This window comes from Chroicocephalus ridibundus, chromosome 14 (genome assembly GCF_963924245.1).
Source record: "Chroicocephalus ridibundus chromosome 14, bChrRid1.1, whole genome shotgun sequence".
Taxonomy (NCBI): Eukaryota; Metazoa; Chordata; class Aves; order Charadriiformes; family Laridae; genus Chroicocephalus; species Chroicocephalus ridibundus.
The window spans coordinates 1,987,018-2,011,270 of NC_086297.1; the positions used below are offsets into that span (position 1 = coordinate 1,987,018).

The following is a 24,253-nucleotide window of genomic DNA, read 5'->3' on the forward strand; positions in this document are numbered from 1 at the left end:
AAGACATGAAGTTTGAGGGAGAGAAAATTGCCCTTCACTGGGACTACCCTGCTATTTAGTAGCTTGATTTCTGATACATGAGCTGCCTAGCCTGGCACGGAGAAAGTATTCTGCAATTCCGAGATGATAAAATAATTACATGATTGCACTGCTTCTTGAAGACGCGAGGAGAATGTTCCAAAGTGCCACCAGTTCCGTTCCCACTCAGCAGAAGAAAAGGCTCCTCCTAATCAGCCCTCCCCGGGTAAGGGTTTACGAGAGGACCCTCGAGGTCAGCACTAAGCCACCAGCTTCCAAGCAACTCCTTTAAAAGAACGCGGGGATTGCCCAATTCGCAGGGTAAACACGCTCCTCGGGGCTGAGGAAGCGGCGTGTGACGGCCAGGCTGGCGGGAGCCCCGCGGGGAGGGCAAGCGGCAGCCGGATCCTGCCACCACCCCACGGGGCCAAGGGTGGCCCAGGCCGGTCCCGGGGATGGCACAGAGGGAGAGGAGGGAAGCGCCTTCCTTGTCTTTATTGAAGAAAAAAAAAAAACACACAAAACCAAACCCCCAAAAAAAACAAAAAAAAAGTTTATTGCAAAACTCAGTGTTTTAGAGTATTTCCAGAGTCCACTAGGTACGTTACAAACAAATCAGTAAATCCCGCGTTGAACGCATTAAAGCCTGCTTCTGGGGCTCCCGCACACACACATTCGCACTCGCTCCCCTGCTCGTGCCGCGACACAGACAGGAACAGAAACGTACTGTGAGGTCAGTGACAAACGTATTATTGGATCTGTACTGGAAATCGTGGTATAAAAAAAAAAAAGTTAAATTACAGTAGAACCTCGCAAATCTGCAGAGCAGGGAGCTTCCACACACACGCAAAACCTGGAGGCCTTATTCCACTTCCAAGCAGAGTTGTAATAGCAAAGTGCTGTAGTGAGGTCTCGTATCACAAAGACTTCGATAATCTTACAATTATAGTCTACAGAACATTTACCAAAATGCTTGAAGTATCATAAATTAACAATAAATAAAAAAAAAGAAGTACATCTTAATGCAACATCGTTATTTGTTCATTTACTCACTGATTTCACAAAACTCTAGTTGTCTGTAAGGGGTCTTCCAGTCCTGGGTGCAACGCAGCGAGGTTCTGCTGGCCGTGATAAAGTGCTGAGGCAGAGGAAGGACGCGAGACCGCAGGTCCCGGGCAGTGAGGATGAATTGCTCTAGCCACTTGGTTGCAAGAGTGCCTGGTTTTCTATCTTTTTTTTTTTTTTTTTGGACATCTAAGACAGAAAAAAACAAATCAAGCACCTTCCCAGAAAGAGGGTTGTTGGGTTTTTGTTGTTTGTTTGTTTTGTTTTTTTGAAAAGATTGTCCCACATTTCTATGGCTGGTAAAATACAGACAGGTCAGCGTTAGCAGTTAATGCGTGATGCCACTTCCACTTAAATACACAGAAACGTTGGTTTGGGTTTGGTTTTTTTTTTCCCCGCCCCCAAACCAAAACAGACTTGTTGTATTTGTCCCCCTGAGTTGCCTAGAGGCGTTAGGATGCATATAGGTGGGGTGAGCAAGCTTGTGTCACCGCGAGTGGGGATCTCTCCCATTAAGACTAAACGAAGAGCGAGGGTGGTGTCTTTTGTCACTCCCTTCACGCCGTGGCTGTGCACAGACTCCAGATCATTGCTCACTGAAGTCAGCAGCTAAAAAAAAAAAACCACACACAACAAAAAAACACACACATAAAAAATAAAAGAAGCCTTTTGCGGACTTTGGGGGAGCCGGGAAAGGGGGTATGGCTCCCAGGGGCCGGGTAACGTGGGGGTTCCACGCTCACCCCGGGATGCGGCAGAGGTTTCTTGTGCACCAGTAAGGGAAGGGTTTGGGTACATTAAGACATACTGGGCCAAATCCTCCCTGTGGGGTGGGCTGGTTACAGCAGCCGAGCTGGGTCCGCTGACACCAGCTGAGGCCTTATGGAAAGAGATGCTGGATCTGTAGTTTATTATTTTTTTTTTCCTTTTAAAATAAAAACTGGGTTACCTAAGACCTACCTATTAAAAACAGCTACACTCTATGCTGTAAGATTAAGTTTCCCCAACAATTTCACAAGCTAGCAATACAAGATAGGGATTTGATGTAAAGACAGCTTTCCGTTATGCAAAAGATCGTTTTTCCTCTCCTGTTATTTAAGCTAACCTCCGTTAACAATCTTAGAATAAATTAATAAATACTAGTTAAATTAGAAACAGTACGTCAGATCTGACTATCAATAGAAAACAGTTATGAGGATACCAGTCGGGAGGAGAAAAATGATCTCATGAAATACGTGCAGTAATGACTGGCCATAAAGACATACGGAGCCTCCGATTTCCCAGCATTTGTGATGTTCAAGTTAATTAGAAGAACACTAGCAATGGTTTAAGTCAGCTGTCTAGCCTAGCCTCCTCCTCACATCGAAAACGCGAGTCCATACTCTTCCCGAAGAGGATTCGGTTGGCTACTGGTGGCGTACAAAATGCTCGTCTCCAGCTCGTGTCACCGGTTTCTTGACTGCGTGGAATTTGCGGCAGGGGGTGGGTGAGGACAGCCAGAGGCTGAGCTGCTCTTGCTGTTGCTGTTCTCAGTTTTCCTGGGATGAGCTGAACCTTTACCTACGTTTGTTATCAGGAAAGCAGGAGTGCGCATCACATCTTCATGCTAGACAGAAGTTATTCTTATGTGGCTATCCATATTTTCTGTGGAGCTTTCCGTTGTTGGTTAAAAAAAGTTCTTCCTAATAATAATAAAAAAAAAAGTTGTTGGTAGCAACTGTTCACATTTAAAATTTCACATTCCCTTTAGAATGTAGTTTTAAAACGTGGAGCAGAGCTGATGTTTTCCCCAGTCTTACGCCGAGTACATTAGATGGAGGAGGAGCAGGTTGGTTTGCCTTTTTTTTTTTATGCCACGCCGTCACAGCCTTTTCCTGAATTTTCTGCTTTTCCGATATCCATTTCAATAAAGTCATCTGGGAGGTCTGGTAGGACCTCGGGCGCGCTCTCCTCCGCGCGCTGCTGCTGGCGCTGGCACAGCCCGGCCTTGCAGGGTCTCACCAGGGCCAGGAACACGGCACCCAGGACCATGCCAGCAGCGCAGGAGTAAAAGGCTGAGCTGTAGTTCTGTGTCGTATCCACTAAGACACCTACGGAAAACACATTTACAGCAGTTAGCCAGAACCGAGTCTCCCTCGCCCATCCATCCCTCCTACAGGATTTTTAATCCTGGTACCGCTGCACCTTTTTATTTGTAACCAGAAGATACTCAGTGGCAAACAGATGTGACCTTAAAGTAAAAGCATCGTGTTCGGGGGTGTGTAGTGTCGTCTTCAGGCAAGTCAGGAACCCTTTGGGCACCGCAGGGACGCTAAGCCCGAGATGCATCCATTTATTACAGTAGAGACTTCACCTTTCCGCAGGGTGCGGCAGAAACACACGCACAGCGAGAGCGATTCGTCTCTGCCGTTCGCTAGAGCCTGAGGTGATGCCAGTTCTGGGTTTCTAACAGGAGCAGGGGAGCACTGCAGTGTTTTCCTTCCCTCTGAGGTTCCTCGGTGGAGGCTGCCTCATCGGTGGGGCTCTGCAGAGCTGCATTGCAGCAGTCTTCTGGCTCCGAGAGCCTCCTAATACTAGTTGCAGGGCTTTTCGGGTAGTACTATGCTTAGGGCTGCCAGAACGCTTTCTAGACAGAGACTGGCTGTCAAACATACCAAAAAAATACAAGATGAAAGTTTTAGAGTTACCTGCAAGGGGTGGTCCGGCCAACCCAGCTAAGCTTTGAATGAAGACGTAGACTCCAGCCGCAGAAGACATCTTTGCGATGCCAACCACGTCGTCTTCTGCCAGGAGGGGAATATGGGTGCCCGCTACCGTTCCCAGCATGAACCCAAAAAATACGCTACATGTCATCAAGCCCCAGAATTCAGAGGCAAAAGGGAAGGCAAACAACGCTACAGAGAGCAGAACAACGCAGATGAGTTCGATGTAGATCTTGCGGATAGGCTTTTTGTTGAGAACCCAGCCAGCTGAAATTCTTCCAAAGACCTCTGCGATGGCCATGGCAGACAGTATGTACGCAGAGTGGTCTTTGCCGATGCCAAGGCTGAGGCTCAGGGGAATGATGTAGAGGGAGGGAGCGAAGAAGCCCAGGGTAGCGAACAGGCCAAAGAATGCATAACAGATAAAGCTATAGTCTCTCATCACAGAAAAGTCCAGTAGTTTGGTTTTTGGTTCTGGTGGGGTGCTGTTATTTTCAACAAGGATCTGTACGTGTTCCTTTGGTTCTTCACTTTTCGGCTCTGCTTTGGTTTTTCCAGGCACATTGCTGGGTGAGGTAGTTATTTCTACTCCTGAGTCTATGGACTCTATTGAGGTGCGTGTTTGCTCATTTTCAAGCATGTACTTTGTCTCCGCGGGCTCTTCTGGAGGCTGTGCTTTCACTTCTTCTTGCTCCTTGATGACAATGGGTCTCAGCAGCGATCCGCAGATGACGATGCTCAGCTGCAGCACCCCCACAGAAAGGAGGCTGTATCTCCAGCCAATCTGCTCCTTCAGAGCAGTAATCGCTGGGGGAAGAGGGCAGAAGAGGAAGAAAGTGTAACTAGAAAAGCCTGTAGTTACGCCAAGAAGCTCTTTGAATTTATGGCTAGGGAAGTAACTGAAGCTTCACCACCGGAGGGTCCCAAGCCCTCGGCTCTTGCAGGGGCTGAGCAGGGCTCCCTCCTGCCCAGGGCCACCCAGGGGTCTGGCGCCCACGTTCCTCCCATCAGCTGCACCAGACCAGAGCCAGAAGTTGCATTTAACATCTGGCTAGCGGAAGCCATCCTCTAGGTAGCCGCTTTTGAGGTCCCAGCGACTTTGGGATGCGCGAGAACGAAGGTGGTGTTATTTTTAGTGAATGGGAGCGAACTCAACGTTGGAGTTTCCTCTCTCTGCTGACCCCACCCTGAAACCAGCTACTAGAGGAAGTCTCTTAGCTCTCCCCAAAGGTGCATGTCACTGCTTAATTACAAGCCTTCATTTGCAATCAGAGCAGCTTTGCAACGGCTACAGGCTGACAGCGTGGAGAGCAGAAGACCACCTGAACTGCAGGGGACAGGCGGTGACAGGGATGTGCTGCCTGGGGACAGGTCCCCGTAAGGCTGGAGGGGTTTGGCAGCCCGTGCTGAGCACGAGCCCACTAACCTTTAGGAGCAGTGCTGTGTACTGCCTTGTGTTTTAAATAGCTGAAGTTTCTCGGTCTTATTTTTAGCCTGCAAGATCTATATAGGGAGCCCAGCGGGCTGCGTATCAGCGAGGCACGTCCCGCTCTGGCAGGCGATGCTGGGAGAGCTCAGCCATCCTCAGACCCGTCTCTAGGATTACATGTAACCCTGCCTGCAGGGCGGGAGTGCCACGGGCATGTGAGCAACCACCCGTGGGCTTTCGCTCATGGGAAGAGCCGCAAGCACCCGGTATCGATGGCTTTTGGCTCCCATTTGCTCGGGGAAAGGGCGGGAGCAGTGCCGTGCTTTAGGCGTGCGGGTAGGGACTCGCGGCATTCGGGCACTGTACCTGGTGCAAAGGAGAAGACAGCAAAACATTCCCCTGTAGATGCCACTGCTGTGACCAGCGAACGTCTTTTGTCAAAATACTGTGATAAAATGGTGACAGTCGGTAGGAAAGAGAGGCAGTATCCAAGGCCTGTGAATAAATGCCAAAAATTGCCATAACAACAAGTAAAGGAGGGGGAAACACCGATGCGAGAACACGTTAAGTCAGGTTTCCCGGTGGCGAGATTACAGTATCATTTCGGCCAACTCGGCAAGTCACCCTGGAAGAAAATCATTGGGGAAACCAGAATGTTATTTTTTTTTAACATTGGAGGGGGGAAAAGAAAAAAAGAATGAAAAGACAAAAAACAAGAGACCCAACCTCCCAAACCTGCTAGATAATGCCTTCTGTTCCCCAGCAGCCAGCGGGGTCCACTTTGAGGACCTCATCTGCTTAAAGACTTTGAGTCGCTCCCCTAAGCGAGGCAAGCTCCTGGCCACGGATGCGAGCAGGACACCCAGGCCAGGTGGGAGAGGGGGAAAGTACCAGAAAGAAGAAGGAAAAAAAAAAAAAAAGACGAGATAGAGGAGAGGTTAGAGGATTTGACCCCATGAACAGCTTTTATCTCCCCAGCGATCCCCGTCAATCGGAAGCAATCAGTGCAGCTGCGCTAGCGCAGTGGTCTGCAGGACCAAGTCCCAAGGTGGTCCCCAGGGTGACACGGGGCAGAAAGTCAAGCCTCGAGCCCAGGTCACCACCTCCACCAGAGGGTGAGCTCAGCCCAGAAGGGGCAGCAGCATTTCCCAAGCACTCCCCGTGTCCAGGCACGTAAAACCCCCCAGGCCAGAGCCACGCTTGCAGGAAGCTGCAGGAGCGAGCGAAGCATTCGGAAGGTATGGGAACAGGACGACTCACCAGAGATGATGCCGATGGTGACATACATGTCCACAACAGTACGGGCGAAGGAGGCGGTGACCATGCCAGTGCTGATCAGCACCCCTCCGGCCATCACCACGAAGCGGTGGCCGAAGCGATTGCTGAGGACCGTCGACAGCGGAGCTGGATGGGTGGGAGAGGAAGAGAGCCATGGTCAACACCCAAGTCAGCAGCTTCACCAGCTACCATCTCCTTCAGAGGCTCTTCTCGTACCCCTGCCCATGTCCCAGAGACATGCCACCTCCCCTGCTAGTTGGCCTCATGCAGTAGAGTGTCACCCCACAGCCATCCTTGGAGCTCTGCACAGCTCACAGCATTTAGGATGTGCTAAAATAAAAACATCAGAAGAGACTGAGGTGGGCACGTGGCAGCCTGGGACAGACCTGCAGCAACATCCACAGACACCGTGGATTTCAGCGAGGCTCAAGTTATTTCTGATCCTTTTCACTACAAAGTTAGCTTACAAAACTCTGGTTTTCACCCCTTGCTGATGAGGCTGGGCCAGGCTCAGTGACACGGACCGTGTCCTTGTACCACGCAGAAGGACATGAGTTGGGGCTCAAAGGCCTGAGACAGACATTTCTTGGTCTTTCAGGAGCACGCAGCACCTGGGCTCTATGGCTGTCACTTACAGCGGAGCTATTAGACACACAGAAGTCCCAGGTCCTCGTACGCTGGGTCAGCAGCACGACTGCCCCTCGCACACACGCCAAACACCTGCTCCTCTTACCTGTGAAGGTCTGTACAAACACACATATGGATATTATCCAGGATATCCTGCTGTTGGTTTCGTCAAAGCTTTCCATCAGGTCATTAAAGAAGACACCAAACGATTTTATAATGCCGTACGTTAGAGCTTCCACAAAGAAGAAAGCAAAAGCAACTGTCCAACCCCATCCTCCGTCAGGCACTTTAGTATAAACATTTGGAGCGGTGCACGGCATTTTTACAGCTTTGACCGTCATTTTTGATCTGGAAAAGAGGGGAGAAAGAGCCAGGCATCAGTTTAAGATGAATTTTGCTGAAAGAAGCACGGCCTGGCAACTGTAGCATCCCTAAGGCACCGCCAGCCGGTCCCTGTGCTGCCGAGGGATTAAATGCAGGAGTTGGGCTGAAGTTTCTGCCTCTGTGACCGCCCGGGCTCGTTTCTGCTGGTGCCCTTTGAGCCCAGGACAAGCACTCTCCGTTCGGCGGCCGGGTGAGCTGTTCCCATCTGCAAACCCCAGCGCCCGGGAGCTGTCATCTCTGTTTTGGTGCGCGGGGGTGGATGGATGCAGCTTGTGCAGGATCCGCCACAGGACCCAGCGCGGGCTGGCGGAGCCGCAGGAACTCCCCAGGAGCGCCCATCCTCCCCGCCGCACCCTCCTGCCTGGTACAGGGTGGCCGGTGACACCTTGGTGTCACCCATTTGCTGCAGGGTTGGTCAACCCCACAACTCACCATCGCACCCTGCAGCGTCCTAAACCCCTCCAGGGGCCGCTGGCCCTCGGGGTGACGGTAACTCCTCAGGAACCTGCCCGTTCCCCAAAATGGCTGCTCCAGGGCTGCAGCCTGACAACAGGGGGTGGGGACACCCCTGCTGCCACCAGCTCCCCGTGCTGTCCCCTGCAGCCCTCGGGGGTCACCCCCCAGGGCAGGAGAAGGCTGAAGCCCCCAAGGGCTGCCGGGGGGCTCCAGGGAGCCCCCCCTAAGGCACGAGGGGGTCTCTTCATCCCTGCCCCGTGTCACCCGGGGGCCGTGGGGACAGTTTTTGTCCCGCTCCTCGCCATACTCGAGCACTGCCACACCTGCGCGGGGAGGAGGGGAAGGACGGGACACAGTCCCGGGGTTGGGCCCAGCGGCCACCCCGGCAGGGGACCGCGAGGTGGCCGTGGGCTACCGCCCCGCGGGCTGCCGGCCCCCCGCCCCGCGGGCTGCCCCCGGCCCCGCGCCCGCCCCGTCCCGGGCACAGCCCGAACCTGCGGCTCTTGCGGGCGGCGTTTCCTCCCCGCGCCGCCGTCCCCGGCAGCCACCAGGCATTTCCCTCCTCCATTTTCTCCTCCAGCTCATCGGCACCACTTTCTCGGCGGAGGAAGCCCCGGCGGCTCCGGCCGCGCTCCCCCCAGCCCACCGGGGAACTTCCCACGGAGCGGCAGCAGGCGAGTGCGTGCGCGTTCCCGGTGGCCACCGGCGCCCACCGGGGACCCGTGAGCGGCCCCGCGGGAGCCTGGCTGGGGCGGGGGGGATGCAGGGACCCACCCGAGGGATGCCCTAAAAGGGGCAGGGGGGTGTCTCAGCTCACACACACACACCCCCCCCCGCGGACCCCTCTGCGGTGCTGCATGGTGGGTGCTCCCTGCGGGGCCGAGGGATGGAGCGAGGCGTGGGCTCCTGCATCCCTCCGGTGCTGCCTGCGCCCAGGCTCTGCTGCAGCCCGGGGGGGGGGGACGGGGACGAGGGGCAGCCCGGGGGGGTCGGGGGGGGCACAGGCAGGACCACCGCCGTGTGCCCAGGCGGGAGTTGAGCCTCTGCCCAAAGTTTGTGGGAAGTGCCTGGATACCCACCACCACCCACCCCCCTCTTCGAGAGAGGCACCGGGGCTGCAATGAATTCCTGTGTCACTGCACAAGGCATGGGGGAGATTAGATTAGAAGGAAGCACGCTGTTTAGAAGCGGAAAAAAAAAAAAACCAAAAAAAAAACAACAACCAAGCCACAAACCTTGGCGTACATTATGTGCATTTAAAAAGATAAAAATTACGATGGGGGGGGAAATAAAAATTAAAATGCCAGAGCTCAGGGGCCCGGCGCGGCCGCCCCTACTCCCCCCCCCCCCCCGTTTCCCTGCATCACTTTCCGAACATTTCAGACCTGATTTCTGCATCGCCACCGCCGCACCGGCTCCTCGGCGGGCGCCGCCAGCTAAAAATAAAAGGATGCGGAAAAAAAAGGGGAGGGAAGCAAAAAGGCAGGAAAAATAATAATAATTAAAAAAAAAATTAAAAAAAAAAAACAAAAAAAAAACAAAAAAAAAAGCGAACAAAGCCCCCCCACACACCTTCCCCCTCCCCAGTCCCCGGGTGGGAGCCCACTCACCGGGCGGCGCTGGCTGCTGCGGCGGGGCTAGGGGCTGCCCATGGCCGGGGCTGGGCGACCCGGGGCGGCGAGAGGAGGCGGCCCCGCTGCCCGCCGGCCTCCGGCCGCTGCTGCTCCCCGCTGCCCGCGGCGGCGGCTGCTCGGCGCTCGCTCCCAGCCCTTTATATACCGGCTGGAGCCGGTCTCCGCCGGCGGCTCCGCAGCGCCATGTGCGCGCTGGGCCCGGCTCGCCCCAGCGCCGGCACCGCGTGTGCGGGGAGGGGCGGTGCTGCCGGCGGGGGGGTGGGCGGACACCCCCCCTCCGGTCCTACTGCCAGCCCCCCCGCCCTCCCCCCGCCTTCCCCCGCCGGGACCGGCACCTGCCGGAGCGGTCCGGGCTCCCCCCCGGTGCGGGGGCGGCCGCGGCTGGAGCGGCGCTGGGTCCCCGCCGGTTCGGCGCGGCGGGGGTGGGCGCCGTTTTCTCCCGGGGTCGGCGGGGGACAAAAACTCGGCCTGTGCAAAGGGATGATGGGGGTGAGCCCTCCCCCCCGCCCGTGCTGCCGGCGCTGCCCTCGGTGAGCGGCGCCGCGGGCGGGTTTGGCGGCGTCCCCCGTCCCCCCCCACCTCACGGCGGGGGCTCTCGGAGCCCGCTCCGGTTTGGTGCCGAAGTTTTGAAGCCCGTCGTTTGCAGAAAAGGCCTCGATCTCCTGATGGGAAAAGGGATGAGGTGGTGCAAATTTGGGCGGGGGGGCGGGGGGGGGGGGGAAAGCAAAGGGTGTCCCCCGCACGCTTTAGGCCCTTTTTTTGGGCAGCGTGGCCAGGATCCGGACACCGGCTTCCCTCCGCCTCGCCCCGCAGCAGTGGGATGCAGTGCCGCGACCGTCTCGGGTCGGGATGCAGCGCTGATGATGTACCGGGAGCATCCCGGGGTCAGGCTGGCTGCGGTCCCGTTCGCCATGTGAGGTGCTGGGGATGGGACAGGAGCAACTGGGACGGAACAGGAGCAACTGGGACGGGGCTGAGCACATGCCGAAGTCCTGCACACCATTTCTGAGGACGCTGACGTGTGCTTGTCCCTCTGTGCTCCAGTATTGCACACAGTGCGTGTTGCATTTTTAGGGGAAAACGCTTCCTTTATGTAGGGAACTTAAAAAGTAGGGATTTTTGAGTCAAACTGGAAGCAGGCGAGACCGACTAACCACGTATATGGATGAGGGAGGAAAGGAGCAGGGGGAGTCAGACATCTGTCACAGAGAGCACGGGGCACGGGTCCTTCCCAGCAGTGCCTGGCAAAGGAGGATGGAGCTAAAGCGATGAGCTCTTTAGGGTTTCCCCTAAATTTCCCTGAAATGGGAAAAACAGAGGGAGAACACTGACAGCGCTGTGTTTCCCGGCTCGCTGTGCCACTGCATCCCGGTACTGGTGACGATGTGCTGGGTGCGGACGGACTTTGCTGGGGAAGTTTCGGAGCCTCGCACCGTTGCTCGTGGGCGAGGGACTGTTGCCCACAGGTAATAGCAGAGGGCTCGGAGTTGGGGGGGGTGACCAGTCCCCTCCTCACCTGCCCTCCCGCGCTGGCCCGGGACCTCACCGCCGTTCACTGGGTCAAAGTGCAACCTGTCGATCCTGGTTCGTACCCCTGGAAAAACTACCCGGGTTAAAATGTTCCTTCGGTGCCTCACCCACCAGCAAGGGCTGCCACGTTTGATTTGGCAGGAGTCCCTTCTCGTGGGTTCATTTTTTTCTTCTTTTTTTGTTCACAATAGGAGTTGGAATTGGGGTGGCGCAGGTAAGGGTAGCGGGCAGCGGGAGTGAAATTCTGCCGACTTCTGACAAACCAGGAAAATTAGTTATTGCTTTTGCTTGGTAACTTGGAGAAAGCTGCCGCTGGTTTCTCATGGCAATGCTGGTCCAACGGCCGCTGCCTCCAGCAAGCCACTGGTGCTCTTGTCCTCACAGGGAGGTTTTGGAAGCTTCACCCCTCGCAGTCCTGTCCTAAAACAGCTAAAATCCAGGTGCTGGGCCATGGGGAGCGATGGGGACTGTGTCCTGTGTGTCCTTGGGGAGCCCCGTATCGCCCTGTCCCATGGGAAACCCCTTCCTCCGAGGGGTTATGCCTTTCCTGGGTACGGATTAAAAGGCGACCACCTTGTCTGGCCTCAAAGAGCCCATATCCCGTTACACAAGCTTTTTCTTGAGAATGGGTCACCCTCCCCGAGCTGTAATTCTTTCTGGCAGCGACAGTGCAAGTGGTTATGGGACAACAAAAGAGGTTTGTGCCTCCAGGGGAGAAATAAGAATGCAAATATCTTTGGCATGAAAAAACAAAGGCGATTTACTCCTTGGTATTTCTTGTCAGTACTTTGCATCTGTCTCTGCTTCACCTTCTCGTTCCTTTCCTTTGGGCTTTCCGATAAGGCTTTGGGGAGCGATGTGGGGCCGGAGGGGGCCCGTGGGAGGGACGGGGCTGATGGCTGGGGGCTGCAGCCTCTCTGGCCCAGCGCTTTGCAGCTCTGCTCTGAAATGCTTTTTCCCCCCATGTCGTTTGCCCATTTCAGGGGGGTTTTCCCTCGGAGAGGGTTTGGCCACGTCTGGCTGGGACGCTTTGCCCCGACACATCCGACGTGGGTCCGTCCCGTGCCTGGCAGCGACTTACACCAGGTCCTTCTTCTCCGTCTTCCCGAGAACTTTTGCACCGTTCCCAGCCCGGGTGCGTGGCCGGTGTTTGAGGGCTCTGTAAACCATAGCGAAGGAGAGCGAGCGTCCCGTCAGCGGGCATAAATCAGCCGGGAGCTGGAAAACAGGGCAGGCTGCAAACAGAAAGGGAGCGCGGGCCCCCGCTCTCCGCCGCCGGATGGGTCAGGGACTTCCAGTTCATTTATTCTGCTGGGGTTCGCCCAGCCCTGCTCGGCATGTGTAATGTTTTTTCTGAAAGACCTAGCAGTTAGATGGGTGAAAAACATTCTCCTGTCTCAGGAGCTGGCAGAAATCCTAGTAAATCTGCAGAAGTATGTTTTTGTCGGTGCTGCTTATTCTGTTAGGGGAACTAGTATAAACTATTCCAGTAGAAAACCTTTTCCTGGAATAAAGTCTTGACTCTGTTCAGAGCATTGTCAGGACAGTTGTACCGGGAATGGAGCTTTGCTGGTAAACATGCTGGGACCGAGGAGTCCTAACGGGGCAGATGCAGAGCTTGTCCACCCTCTGCCCCACGGAAAAAGCCCTCAGGAGGCACCTGCTGCCCGTTGCTGTGCTCAAATCGAAAATAAAAATCTGTGCGTGGTTAGTTTGGAAACAAAAGGAGGATTTTTTTTTTCTGTTTTTCTGTTTTCAGCTGCGCCTGCCGGGATGTGCCACCGTCCATCCCCTCCAGGCTGTGGGTCCCCGCTGGGGTTGGGGTCAGTGCCGCGGGCCATGCCATGGGGACATGTCCCCATCCAGCGTCACTCGGCAGCGTGGGGTCAGCACACAGCTCGAGTGATGGCTTCTGCCTGCCTGCCTCAGTTTCCCTGACCCCAGCTGGCAGGAGGGGTGACGCTGGGAGCCCCCAGGGTGCTGCGGGGATAACAGCGGGTGCCTGCTCCGGTTTGAATTTCCCATCCCCTGCTGTGTGTCCTTATCTCCCCGCTCCTGGCAGCCGGGACAGGGATGCCTGCCGAGGCTTTCGGCAGGAGAGCAGGGCCGGCGGCGCGGGTTTGGGCCGGAGATGAGAGCTGTGACGCCCCGGGTGGGGTGCGAGCCCCGGGTGCTGGCAGGGGACGGCTCGGCACAGCCGGCCGTGCTTCAAAGGGCGGCAGGTTTTTCTGGGCTCCGGCTGCTGCTTTGCTCTCCAGGCAGGCGTGAAAATGTGAAAGAATGTGAAAAATGTGAAAATGATCGTGCTGGCCCCAAGATTTGTAAACTTCTGGTTAATGTGTAATGAATACATGACAGATACTCCCAGCGCTGGGCTGTGGCCACTCGGTGGTGGCATGGCCCGTGGTGGCATCCCCGAGGCCAGGAGGCATCTCCCCTGCCCTGGGACCAGCCCCGAGCAGCACTGGTTGAAGAGGCTTTGGGGCTTTTCTAAACTGGTTTATCTGGTTTCGACTTATCCCTTGTCTTTCTGCAAACCGCCTTGTCTGGCTTGCAAAAATGCACTGTATTTTATTTATTTAATTGTGCCACGAAGCCCGGGTGCACAGGGTCCAGCCCGAGCGAAGCCGGTGCCCACAGCCCATCGCGGTGAGGAGCGCGGTGCCGGTGCCGGTTCTCCAGAAGCCTTGGTTCTTGGATGAGATTCTGCCCAGGCAGCTCATGGGGCTGGAACCACCGGTGCAGCATTTCCTGCTTGGCACGAAACAAGGTGCCGCAACAACCATAGGCAGTCTGGGGGAATCTCTTCTGAGTCATTTATTATTTTGGCAAAAATAGTTATAAGATGGCAGCCTCGTGCTCCGCCGTGCATCCGCTGTGGATGAGGACGGTTCTGCAGGAGCCTGGCAAGAGCCGCGCCAGCACATCCCACCTTCCGCGGGCTGTGTTCCACCTCTCCTTCAAATGGCCTCTGAGCATCAGAGATCAAGAAGTTTCGCCTGACGCTAATGCATAAATTTCAGCCCTGGGTGACTTTCCCCTGTAATTCAGAGAGAAGAGTGTGTCCTCTGAAAACGGGTTGGATTGTTTTTGTTGGCCGTGTCATCCTGGTGTCCCTCCCCAGAGCAAATGGAAAGCGCAGAGGTTTGTGGGCGAACGTGGGTTCGGCTCCCTTGGGTTCTGCTGGGCTTTCCTGGGTGGCTGCAGGTGGTGATGGGGGTCCCCAAGGCACATTGTGCGGTTCAGGGCCACCCCCTGGGGACAGGACGGGATCCAAAGGGTAGGATTATGTGGTGTGGCTTCCTGGAAAGGGTGAGCACCACCCGCCTCAGGCATGGCTCAGCTGGGATGGTTTTGTGGGGCTCAGCTGAACTTTGTCCCTTTATTTTTCCCCAAAACCCAATTCCGGTGCTGGGCGATCTCCCGCTCCATCGCCCTGCGGAGAGCCAGAGGGCTGAGACGGGGCTGGGCCGTGCCCGGGTTAATCCGTGCTGTTCCGCCCAAGTCCGTGCTTTCCTCGGTCCGACGGGGCTCAGCCCCAGCGCGGGGTGTTGGACCCAAGCAGGGCTGCTCCTTTCAAGCAGCCTCAGCCACGGCTCAGCGCACGGACCCACCGCATCCTGCCCCCCTTAATTAATGTACCGAGAGCTTCGAGGCCCTCGGATGGAAGTTCATAAATTGATGCTCTGGGCTATGAATTATGAATGGAGTCACAGCCCTGATCACTGCAGTGCTACGCCGAGAGTCCTGACGCTGCTCATCTGAGTGACAGCCCAAAGCTTTTAAAGATGTGAACGGCGAAACCTGGGAATAATTTGCTTTGCCAGCTACAAACCTCTTGGCCTACAGATGGGGCTCATCATATTCCCTCTCCCACCTCCTCCTGTCACCTTTTCCTCTTGAATTTTCCAGTATTCCCAATATTCCCTCTCCTCGCCCTCCTGGTTTGTCTTCATGATTATTTTCCTGCTTGGCTGTGTTGACCATCCCATGGGAGCTGTGTCCTCCATGGCGCGTTCCTCCCCCAAGGCTGCTGGTGCCAACGGGGGACGTCCCAGCTGGGTGCCCCTGGTCGCCTGGCTGTCCCCACCCGGGGACAGGTCCCACACCATCCGCGCAGCCAGAGCAGAGCTCCTCACGCGAGGTTTGGCAGGGTTTTGGCGGATCTCTGCAGCTCATCTCCCTTTGGCCGTAGCGCTGTGCTCAAGATGTTGTGTTTCAGGGCTCCGTCTCTGCCACCGCTCTGTGGGGTGTTTGTCCCTGAACCCCTCCACCACTGGAAGCCTCATCCTGCCCTAATGAACTGTACAGCCTTAATCCCGTAAGCCCAGGTGTTTCTGGGGTTTATTGCCTTCTGAGTTTGCCTGGATTTCTGCATTTCTGCTCCTTCCCGGTGCCCCATGGCCGGCAGCGGGGGCTGCTGCCCGCAGGGGCTCTGTCCCCTGCCCTGGCCGCCCGGCAGCGGTGGGGGGGCGTGAGCAGGACTAAATTTGAAAAAGGAGCTTTAGAAACTTGTCAGTTGTTACAGACGAAGGCAAGCCCTGCACCTTTCCCCCTCCCCGTGGTGCTGTGCGCCCCGCAGCGCTCGGGGGGGAAGGCGAGAGCGGCTCCCCGGGGGTGCCAGCACCGCGGGAAACCAGCCCGGCCCCGGCCATGGATGCGGGAAAGGGGCGCTTGTGTTCCCAGGCCTTCCCAGTTGAGCCATCTTGAGCCGGGCAGCAAAAAATGCAATTTCAAAGGCAAAGTCTCGGCGTGTGGATAAGCTGTTCTGCCCCGGGCTGGGGTGCAGGGGGGCTCCGGCAGGTCCTGATTGCGTCTGGTGTCTCTCGCACAGGGGATGCTGTCACCGTGCGAGGTGAAGGACGGTCTGAGAGTCACCAGCAGAGCCACGGCCGTTATTCATCTGCCTGAAACAAGGGTGGCCAGCGCTTCCGAGGAGCAGGTCTCCAGGGAAAGAGCTGTTTGTCGGATGCGAACATCCCCCCAGCTGCGGCGAGGGGAGAGGAGCCGCAGCTCGAGCACGCTTCTGGAGGGAAAAATACCGCTTTGGTTTGGTGTCTAATTAGATATTTACCAGGAAGGAAGGAAAGTTAAAAATAGGGTGACAGTGACTTCAAAGGGTGTTTTTGACTTCTAAGAATAACACCTTTGCTGGCGCATGTTTCAGGAATATCGGCTGTGCCTGGGTGTGAAAGGCGGAGGAGAGGTTGCAGCTCGGTCGGCAGCCAAGGGAGCGAACCGAGACCCCCCGGCCCCGCGGGGGCAGCAAGGAGGGGACGTTGGCATCGCTGCGAGGGCCCGTGGAGAGCTCAGCTGCGTCCGTGGGGACGCAGCAGAGGGAGTTTAGGGAAGACGAAGCTGCCGGTGGCCCGGCGCGGGTGGGAGGGGACGTGTGGCACCATGGGGACCCCCTCCCCGCGGGTGGTGCTAGTGCTCGCCGCGGCGCTGGCGGGGCTCTCGGCTCCCCGAGCAGCCTACGGGCAGCCCAACTTTATCGTCATTCTGGCGGATGACGTGGGCTGGGGGGATCTTGGGGCCAACTGGGCGGAGACGAAGGAGACCCCGCATTTGGATGAGTTGGCAGCCGAAGGGACAAGGTAATGTCTGTCCCCGCTCCCCCACCCTCTCCAAGCGTCCCTGGTCACTCTGTCCTGCAGCAAAGGGGGTTTCACTCCTGCGGGGACCGGCAGGCAGAGGGGGTTTCACTGATGTGGTTTTGGGTGCATGGGGGGGGGCACCCAGAGCTCAGCGCCGCGGGGTGCAGGTCCATCCATCCTACTGGGACCTGTGAGCTTCGTCCCCCGCCCCAGACCCTCATCCCTGGGGCAGAAGGGGACACATGCAGGGGAGCAGGGGGGGACAGGGCAGCGTTAGACCACGCAGGGGCTTGCGAGTGAAGGGTCCTTTTGTTTCCTAGGTTCGTGGATTTCCACTCGGCTGCCTCCACTTGCTCCCCATCCCGCGCCTCTCTGCTCACCGGGCGCCTCGGGGCGCGCAACGGGGTGACCCACAACTTCGCCGTCACATCGGTCGGCGGCCTCCCCCTGAACGAGACCACCCTGGCCGAGGTCCTGCGGGAGGCTGGGTACAGCACGGGGGCTATAGGTAACGCCTGCCGGGCCGCGGGGGCCTCCGGGGAGGGGAGACAGCGGTGGGGGGACAAAGATGCCCATGTCCCTCCCCTGCGGAGGAGGTACCGCGGGTTGTTAGGTGAAAAGCCGGTAATTAAAGGAAAGTCTAAAGGATCTAAAAAGTCTAAAATCTAAAGTCTAAAGGTGGCGAGGCGCTGGAACAGGTTGCCCAGGGAAGTTGTCAGTGCCCCATCCCCAGAGGGGTTCGAGGCCAGGCTGGATGAGGTGGTGGGAGGTGTCCCTGCCCATGGCAGCGGGGTGAGACTAGATGATCTCTAAGGTCCCTTCCAACCTGAACTGTTCTATGATTCTATGATCATGTGGGAGAGATTTTGCACCTCAAAGCTTAAAATCTTGATTTTCAATCATACGATATTGCCTATTCTCCATTTAGGCTCTAATTGCTTCACCTCATAAGGAATGCACCAGGTTTTCCTTAGCAAATGTGATGGTGCAGAGCAGGTCTGCCCTCCCGCATCCCATACTGGTGTGATGCCACTGGTACTGGTCGGGACAGTGGGTGCCGCTGGCCCCGTGGCTTTGGGCACCCTCCGGTCACTGCAGGACCCCCTTCTGCAGAGACCCCGCTGGCAGCGAGCCCTTCGCACCTGCAGCTGCTGTTGCTAGTGCACGTTGTGCTGGCGGAAGAGCCTTGGTTGCTGCGTTCCCCGTTAGTTTTTGCCGTTCTCCCTCTCCGTTCAGCGCATTCGGTGGGAGCAAGCGCGTGCCGGAGGTCAGAGAATGAAGCTGGTTGTTTGAGAGGGGTTACAAAGTCGTCTCGTCTGAACACAAACGCGTGAAAGAGCCTTTTAAGGCTGGAGACGGTCGGTTTGCACAGGCACGAGATACCTTACGCATTTTTTCTGAGTTTCTGCAAAAAAAAAAGAAAAGGCGTTCTGATAACGCGGCCAGCACAAACAAGTCGCCTTTCTTGTTGCTAGATGAAAGCCCCCGGCGCTGCGGGCACCTCATGGGGGATGGCCGGTGGCAGCTGTAGCTGCGTTAACCTCTGAAATGATGTTCTGTGGCTTCCACACAGGCAAGTGGCACCTGGGACACCACAGCCGCCATCACCCCAGCTTCCGCGGTAAGGGGCTGTGCCGGGGGGGACGAACCGAGTGTCCCACGACCACCTTGTCCCCGCCAACACCCTCGCTTGCCCTTCAGGCTTCGACTACTACTTTGGGATCCCCTATAGCCATGACATGGGCTGCACGGACACCCCCGGCTACAACTTGCCGCCCTGCCCACCCTGCCCGTGGCACGGCGCAGCTGCCAGGTACGGGGGCGCGGGGGGCATTGAGTGCTGTCACCGGGACCCCCAGCCCCGAGAGCTGCCCTTTGCTGTGGTCACCTCCCCCTATTCCCTGTGCACCCGCTTTTTCCCCCCACGGACCCCGCAGCAGGGTGCAGGTCGGGGGGGTGGGTCGGTCCCCAGAGCATCGTTCCCTTTTTGCTCCCCACCTCGGCTGCACCTCTCCGCGAAGCCAGGAGACCAGCCGGGCTCCGCGCCTGCTGCCACACCGGTCCCCGTGCCGGTGATGAGCGTGGGATGGCTTCTTCCCGGCAGGGTGGCGAGGAAGGACTGTTACACGGAGGTGGCCCTTCCTCTCTTCGAGAACCTCGCCATCGTCCAGCAGCCCGTCAACCTCAGCAGCCTGGCAGCGCGCTACGCGGAGGAGGCAGCGCGGTTCATCCGGCAGGCCAGGTGAGGTGCCACCCCCCGTCCCCCATCCCCTTCGCTGGCAGAGCTCTTGGGTCACCACAAGCGTCTTCTGCTCCTGCCGCGGGATGTCCCCAGGGCTGTTTCCCCCGGCCTGCGGAGCCAGAGGGGTTTCGTGGCTGCTTCCCGCCACAGCTGGTTTGTCCTCGAGCTCTGCCGCGTGCGAGAGCAGGATCTGGCTGTTGGATCGGGATCTGCAAGGCTCAGGCCGTGCCCGTCCCGCAGCGGATGCTGCAGGGTGGATAAAGCCAAGCAGCTCCAGCTGGGAGCCCGGCGGGGGCTGGTGTTGGTGTGATGCTGGGGGGGACAGGTGTTGCCCCGTGGTTTTGGGGAGCAGATCTGGGGGCTCCATGGCTTGGCTTCCCAGTCCACTGCGGAAGGGAGAAGCCACCGAGGCTGTCACCTGTGTCCTGCAGGGCTTGCTGTGGAAGCCTTCGGGTGCGTCTCCTCTAAAGGAGTGTGTGTTTAAAACCACCATTTACAAGGAAAGTCCAAGCCTTTGATCTGGGCTGTGCCTCCTTCCCGGGGGCAACGCGCAGCGAGATCCGGGCTAGTGGGGATGGCAGACAGGGAGGGAAACGCTGCCATCCCTCTGTCCTCCATCCCTCCGTCTTTGCGGTGGCACAGGGTGGCTCTGGCAGGCGGTGGGGTGCTGGTGGCAGCTGGTGCCCACGGCAGCTCCGGCGTTGGGACCAGGACAGCACCCGGGGGTGTTTAAACCCACCCTGTCCATGGGGTTTGCTCCATTTTGGGGATAAACTGCTGGACCCTGGGCTTCAGGGCCTGCTGTCCCCAGCCGTGCGGGGACACGAGGAGCCCGGGCGTGCTCTTCCCGAGGGGCAAAGCGGCTCCTCCGAGACAACGAGCCCGCAGCCCTGCTGATGGGTTGTGTAATTTTAATCCCTATTATCGGCGGATTATGAGCTGTGACTTTGCAAAACGCCTCCCTGCAGCGCGAGGAGGGGATGCGCTGCCGGGCAGCCGTCAGAGCCCATCCCGCACCTGCATCCAGGGATAACACAGACCCAGGGAAGGGTCATGGCGGGGGGGTCCTGTGGGTGCGCTTGAGGAGAGGTTTCGGGGGCAAACAAAGGGCTGGGCAGGGAGCAGCCTGTGCGGAAATGGCTCCTTATAAGCCTGGGTACTGTTTTGTGCACAAAATACCTGTAGTTTATCCCCTTTGGGTACCAAGAATCGGCCGCAGCGTGGCCGGGCCGCGCGGTTGGGGTGCGTGCCTGTAACGGGGCTGGAGGGCACGGGGCTGGAGGGCACCGGGCCGCGGGCTGCAGGGCAGCCGCCATCCCTCCCTGCGGGCTGCGAGGATGCTGTCAGGCTGTGAAACCAAGCGGGTGAGCTCTGGGTTAGTAGGAAAAACCTTTAAATTCCCAGTAGTGTTTTTGGGGTTATCTGCGTTCATGGAGAACAGGATTAAGCAGGTGCCTGCCTTTTCTCTCCTTCTCTTTGATGGCTTATTCCAGTTTTCCTCTGCCTGACTCATCCGTTATGGGGCAACAAAAGAACACTGGATTTGCCATCTCGGTGTTTTTTTAACCAGTCGTGTCAAGGTTGAGCAATTTGTGGCAGCGGGACTTGGCTCTGTTCGGGACACTTAGAGTGAACGTGGGAGCAAAAGTCAGGGACGTTTGTCTTAAGTTATTGATTAAATGTTTGCTCAATTTTCGGGAAAATTCTGAAATGTCGATGTGAAAAGAAAGCGGGAGCGCCGTGGTCATGAGTCTGTCTGGATGCTGGAGTCCACCCGGTGCTCCCGGTGGGATGCGTGCCGGGGGAAGCAGCGTTCCCCGCTCCAGGATCTTTGACATCCCAAAAGGAAAGGCGCTGTGTAGTCTTTTTCAGCAGCGACTTGCAAGGGATGCATCAGCGCCCCCTGACCCCCCTCACCCTGCAGGGGCTGGGCAGGGTGACAGGGGACACAGCCCTTCAAGGGCATCCAGCGCCACCGGGGAAGGATGCGGCAGCTCCGGGCGGGATGGGATTTACTCATTTTCCATCCCCAGGTGGGTGACGGGTAAAGGAAGGAAATGTCGAAACGCATGTCGGAAGGGCCCCCAAAGCTTTCTGGAGGCAGCGATGGGGCGGCCGGAGCCGGGGGCGTGCGCGGGCTGGGGCACGTCCCCGGGATCCGGCCCCTCCCCGTCGCTCGCCATCCCACCCTTCCCCTCCGAGGTCCCTGAGGAAGAGCGGGCCTCGCTGGAGGGGATAAATATAGCCGTAAACAAGAAAACAGGACATGTCCTCTGATGATTTAAAAGCAAACAGGCAGCGGGGCAGCGCGCGGCGAGCGAACGTGCCACGGTCCCTGTCTGGGGCTGCTCGGGGTCGGCGTGGGCATCCCTCTGCTGCTCATCCTTGGCTAAAATCCCCAGCGGGGACCGAGCACTCACTGGGGAGGGGGAGGAAGGGCCAAAACGGGCCCCGTGAGAGAGGGGAGGGAGGTGGGTGGGTGCCAGGGGTGCACCGACGTCGGGTGTTTGGCTGACGGCTGGCACGCCGCTGGCTGCGGGGACACCGGGAGATGGAGGAAGGGACAAGTTCATCCCAAATGGGAGGACAGTGGGCAAAGGGGAGAGGATTAAGCAGGAGCAGGGGGGGAGTGGCTCACGATGGGCCAAGCATCCCCCCTGCGAGGGGAGAGGGTCCCCGGAGGGTTTGCAGCTGAGCGATGCGCACAGGATGGTTTTTCCCCTGGGAGCTGCGGCAGAGGCAGGGGTGGCTGCAGGGCTCCTGGGAGGAAAGGCCACCGCTCTGTGTCCCCAGTGCCACCACCCTGGTGACCTTCTGCCGCCACCTTCCCCTTCCTCGACCCGGCTGAACACGATCCCCCTCTTCCCTGCGCAGCGACAGCGGACGCCCCTTCTTCCTCTACCTGGCGCTGGCCCATATGCACGTCCCACTGGGGGTCCCCCCGCCGCCCCCCGCCTCGGGCAGGGGCATCTACGGAGCTTCCCTGAGCGAGATGGATGCCCTGGTGGGACGGATAAAGCAGGTCGCCGACAGCCACGGAAAGGGCAACACGCTCCTGTGGTTCGCAGGTACAGCAGGAAAAACGGCTGCAGTGGCTGGGAATGACGCCGGTGGCGACACTGGCACCGGGCGTGCGTGGGTGGTGGGGGGCAGGACCCGTGTTTGTCCCCAGCCCTGGATGCTCCCAGCTGTTCTGTGGATGGGGAGCGATCAGCAGCCGCGGCCGAGCTGGCCGGGGCTGCCACATCGTGGGGACGGGGGTCCTGGGCTACCGCGGCCACTCAGCTGGGTGCCCACCCCACCACCCCGCTCCGGCCACGGGGCTGAACCGGCAGGGCTGTGCCTAATTAAACCACAAATCCTCATTCATTAAGAAGCCCAAATCCGCTCTCGCTGAGCAGCCTCCCTAATGAGGATGTCTTGCTCCTGACGACAGGAACTGCTCCACCGCTTATTAGCGCCCAAAGCTGGTGGCAGCCGTCCCCCCCCCGCACCCCAGCTCCACTCCAGCCCCTCACCCGGGACTCGGGCAGCCCTGGCCCTTGAAAATAAACTTTTAGAAATAAAAAGAAACAAACCCACTGCTCTTGCTAATGTGGGAAATCGTCACAGGGATGGGAAGGAGGGATGGAGGGGTCACTTGTCCTTGCTCGCCCCCCACTGCAGAGGTGCCCCCCGGTCCTGGTGTCGCTCATGGGGACATTTCTTTCTCTTGCAGGTGACAACGGTCCCTGGGCGCAGAAGTGTGACCTGGCGGGACGCCTGGGGCCGTTCGTGGGGGCCTGGCAGCGGCAGCGAGGTAACCTGGCTGCGTGGGGGACGCTCCCTGGCCCTCGGGGTGCAGGGGGGGCTGCTCCACAAAACCCTCCATTGCCCATGGCGGGGGACGTGGGGAGCATTTCACCCCCCAGCCTTTCCGCTGGCTGCTGCCCTGGGCTGTGTCACCTTGAAGACACCCCAGAATAAGTTTTGTCTTTGAAACGGTCAAGTTTAACGCTAAAACTGCTGCTGGGGGGAGCTGCCCCCCCCGAGTCTCCATTACCCCGGAGCTCGAGGCGAGTGGCTGCTGGTTTTGGAGATGGGATGCTCTAACCATCCGAGCACGGGGGCCGTGGGCTCCGGCAAGGTCTCGCAGCCCCCAGCCCCGTCCCGCCCGGAGCAGAGCACCCCCCAGCCCTCCCAGCCCTGCGCCGTGGGACTTTGCTTTTCTTTCTCTCCACCGTTTTGTTGTTGGGGTGGGTTTTTTTGGGGTTGGGTTTTTTTTTCTGCCTTTCCTCCTTTTTCCGGCCAAGCCATCTGCTCGGTGGGTTTATTTCAGCCGGAGCGGCCAGAAGCACGCATGAGTCAGGCGTTTCCCACTTCTGCTTGTATTACGCAGTGTAAACGCGCGCCGGGCTCGGTTCCCCTCTGTGCTTGGGGTCAGCGGGGGGGGGAGCGGCGGCCGAGGGGCCGCGGGTGGCAGCGCCTCTTCCCTCCTCCGCTTCCTGACACCTACCCCGGCCATGCAACCCTGGCCGCTTCCCTGGGCAAACGCTGCCGCCGGGCTGGCTCGCTTTCCCCTTCCCAGAGCCCTAGAGCCCTTCCTTCGGCTGGCCCCGCAGATGAAATCGTAACCTTAATTATTTTTTTTTTTTTTTTTTTTTTTTTAGTAAACAAACCCTGCTGACGACCTGGGTTGCTCTTGAGCAACCGACGGTCACAAGCTGGAGCAGATGGTACAGGCAGTCCAGCGTTCAGGAACAAAGCTAGGAAAACACGGCCCCTTTCCAGCATCTCGCTGCCCTGCGAAAACAGCCCCAAGCCCCGGCGATCGCGTGAGGCTGGAGGTCGGGCTGGCGGGGGCTCTCCGAGCTCTCTGTAAATACCGGCCGGGAAGGATGACTTCTGAAATCCCTCGCCCGGTTCTTGCGCGGATGTTTTGAAAGCCAGCCCAGCGTTACTGTCTGCTGCCGGCTGCTCTAACGCTGCAAACACCCGCCGGCACGGGTGCTGGGTGGGCGGGATGCTCGGCCACCCCATCCCAGGGGGAAAAGCCCTCCGAGGAGCAGGAGGGCAGGGGGGGGACAGGCTGCGCGGGGCTCTATACATTTCACGTAGCTTGGCGTTTCCGTTTAGGGTCCAACCCGAATTCCAGGGATGTTTTCCATTGATTTTGGGTGGTCACTGGGGTCGGTCCTCACTCAGAGAGAGCAGCACATCCCCCACCTGCTGACCCCCCTTCTCCGGTTGGGGACCTTCCCGCCACTCCCAGCCCTCCCCAAAAACCCGTCTCCCACCTCGGGGCCAAGAGC

At 58.0% G+C, this 24,253-nt stretch overlaps 2 protein-coding genes across 5 annotated transcripts in view; one reads left to right on the forward strand and one right to left on the reverse strand.

Annotated features, from left to right (window-relative positions):
- Positions 1-551: 551 nt before the first annotated feature.
- On the reverse strand, positions 552-9,789 carry SLC16A6 (solute carrier family 16 member 6). 3 transcript variants are annotated; one of them, XM_063352315.1, is made up of 6 exons: positions 9,570-9,789; positions 7,226-7,467; positions 6,475-6,618; positions 5,581-5,709; positions 3,771-4,592; positions 552-3,173 (listed from the first exon to the last, which is right to left on the reverse strand). In XM_063352315.1, the coding sequence occupies exons 2-6, from the start codon at positions 7,458-7,460 to the stop codon at positions 2,932-2,934; spliced, it is 1,572 nt and encodes a 523-aa protein (XP_063208385.1). In that variant the 5' UTR covers positions 7,461-7,467; positions 9,570-9,789; the 3' UTR covers positions 552-2,931. The 3 variants fall into 3 exon arrangements, with proteins under 3 accessions (XP_063208385.1, XP_063208386.1, XP_063208384.1); XM_063352316.1 differs by lacking the exon at positions 9,570-9,789 and adding an exon at positions 9,345-9,363; XM_063352314.1 differs by lacking the exon at positions 9,570-9,789 and adding an exon at positions 8,454-8,585.
- Positions 8,503-24,253, forward strand: part of ARSG (arylsulfatase G) — a 28,645-nt gene continuing 12,894 nt past the window's right edge. Inside the window, exons 1-8 of one of the 2 annotated variants that reach the window (XM_063352317.1) lie at positions 8,503-8,637; positions 15,958-16,720; positions 17,041-17,228; positions 18,294-18,341; positions 18,422-18,533; positions 18,825-18,962; positions 21,837-22,030; positions 22,681-22,761. In XM_063352317.1, coding sequence (XP_063208387.1) covers positions 16,524-16,720; positions 17,041-17,228; positions 18,294-18,341; positions 18,422-18,533; positions 18,825-18,962; positions 21,837-22,030; positions 22,681-22,761 — 958 coding nt within the window. In that variant the 5' untranslated portion in view covers positions 8,503-8,637; positions 15,958-16,523. Of the gene's footprint in view, positions 8,638-9,960; positions 10,124-15,957; positions 16,721-17,040; positions 17,229-18,293; positions 18,342-18,421; positions 18,534-18,824; positions 18,963-21,836; positions 22,031-22,680; positions 22,762-24,253 lie in introns of those variants that run through there. The other variant, XM_063352318.1, reaches the window with a different exon arrangement.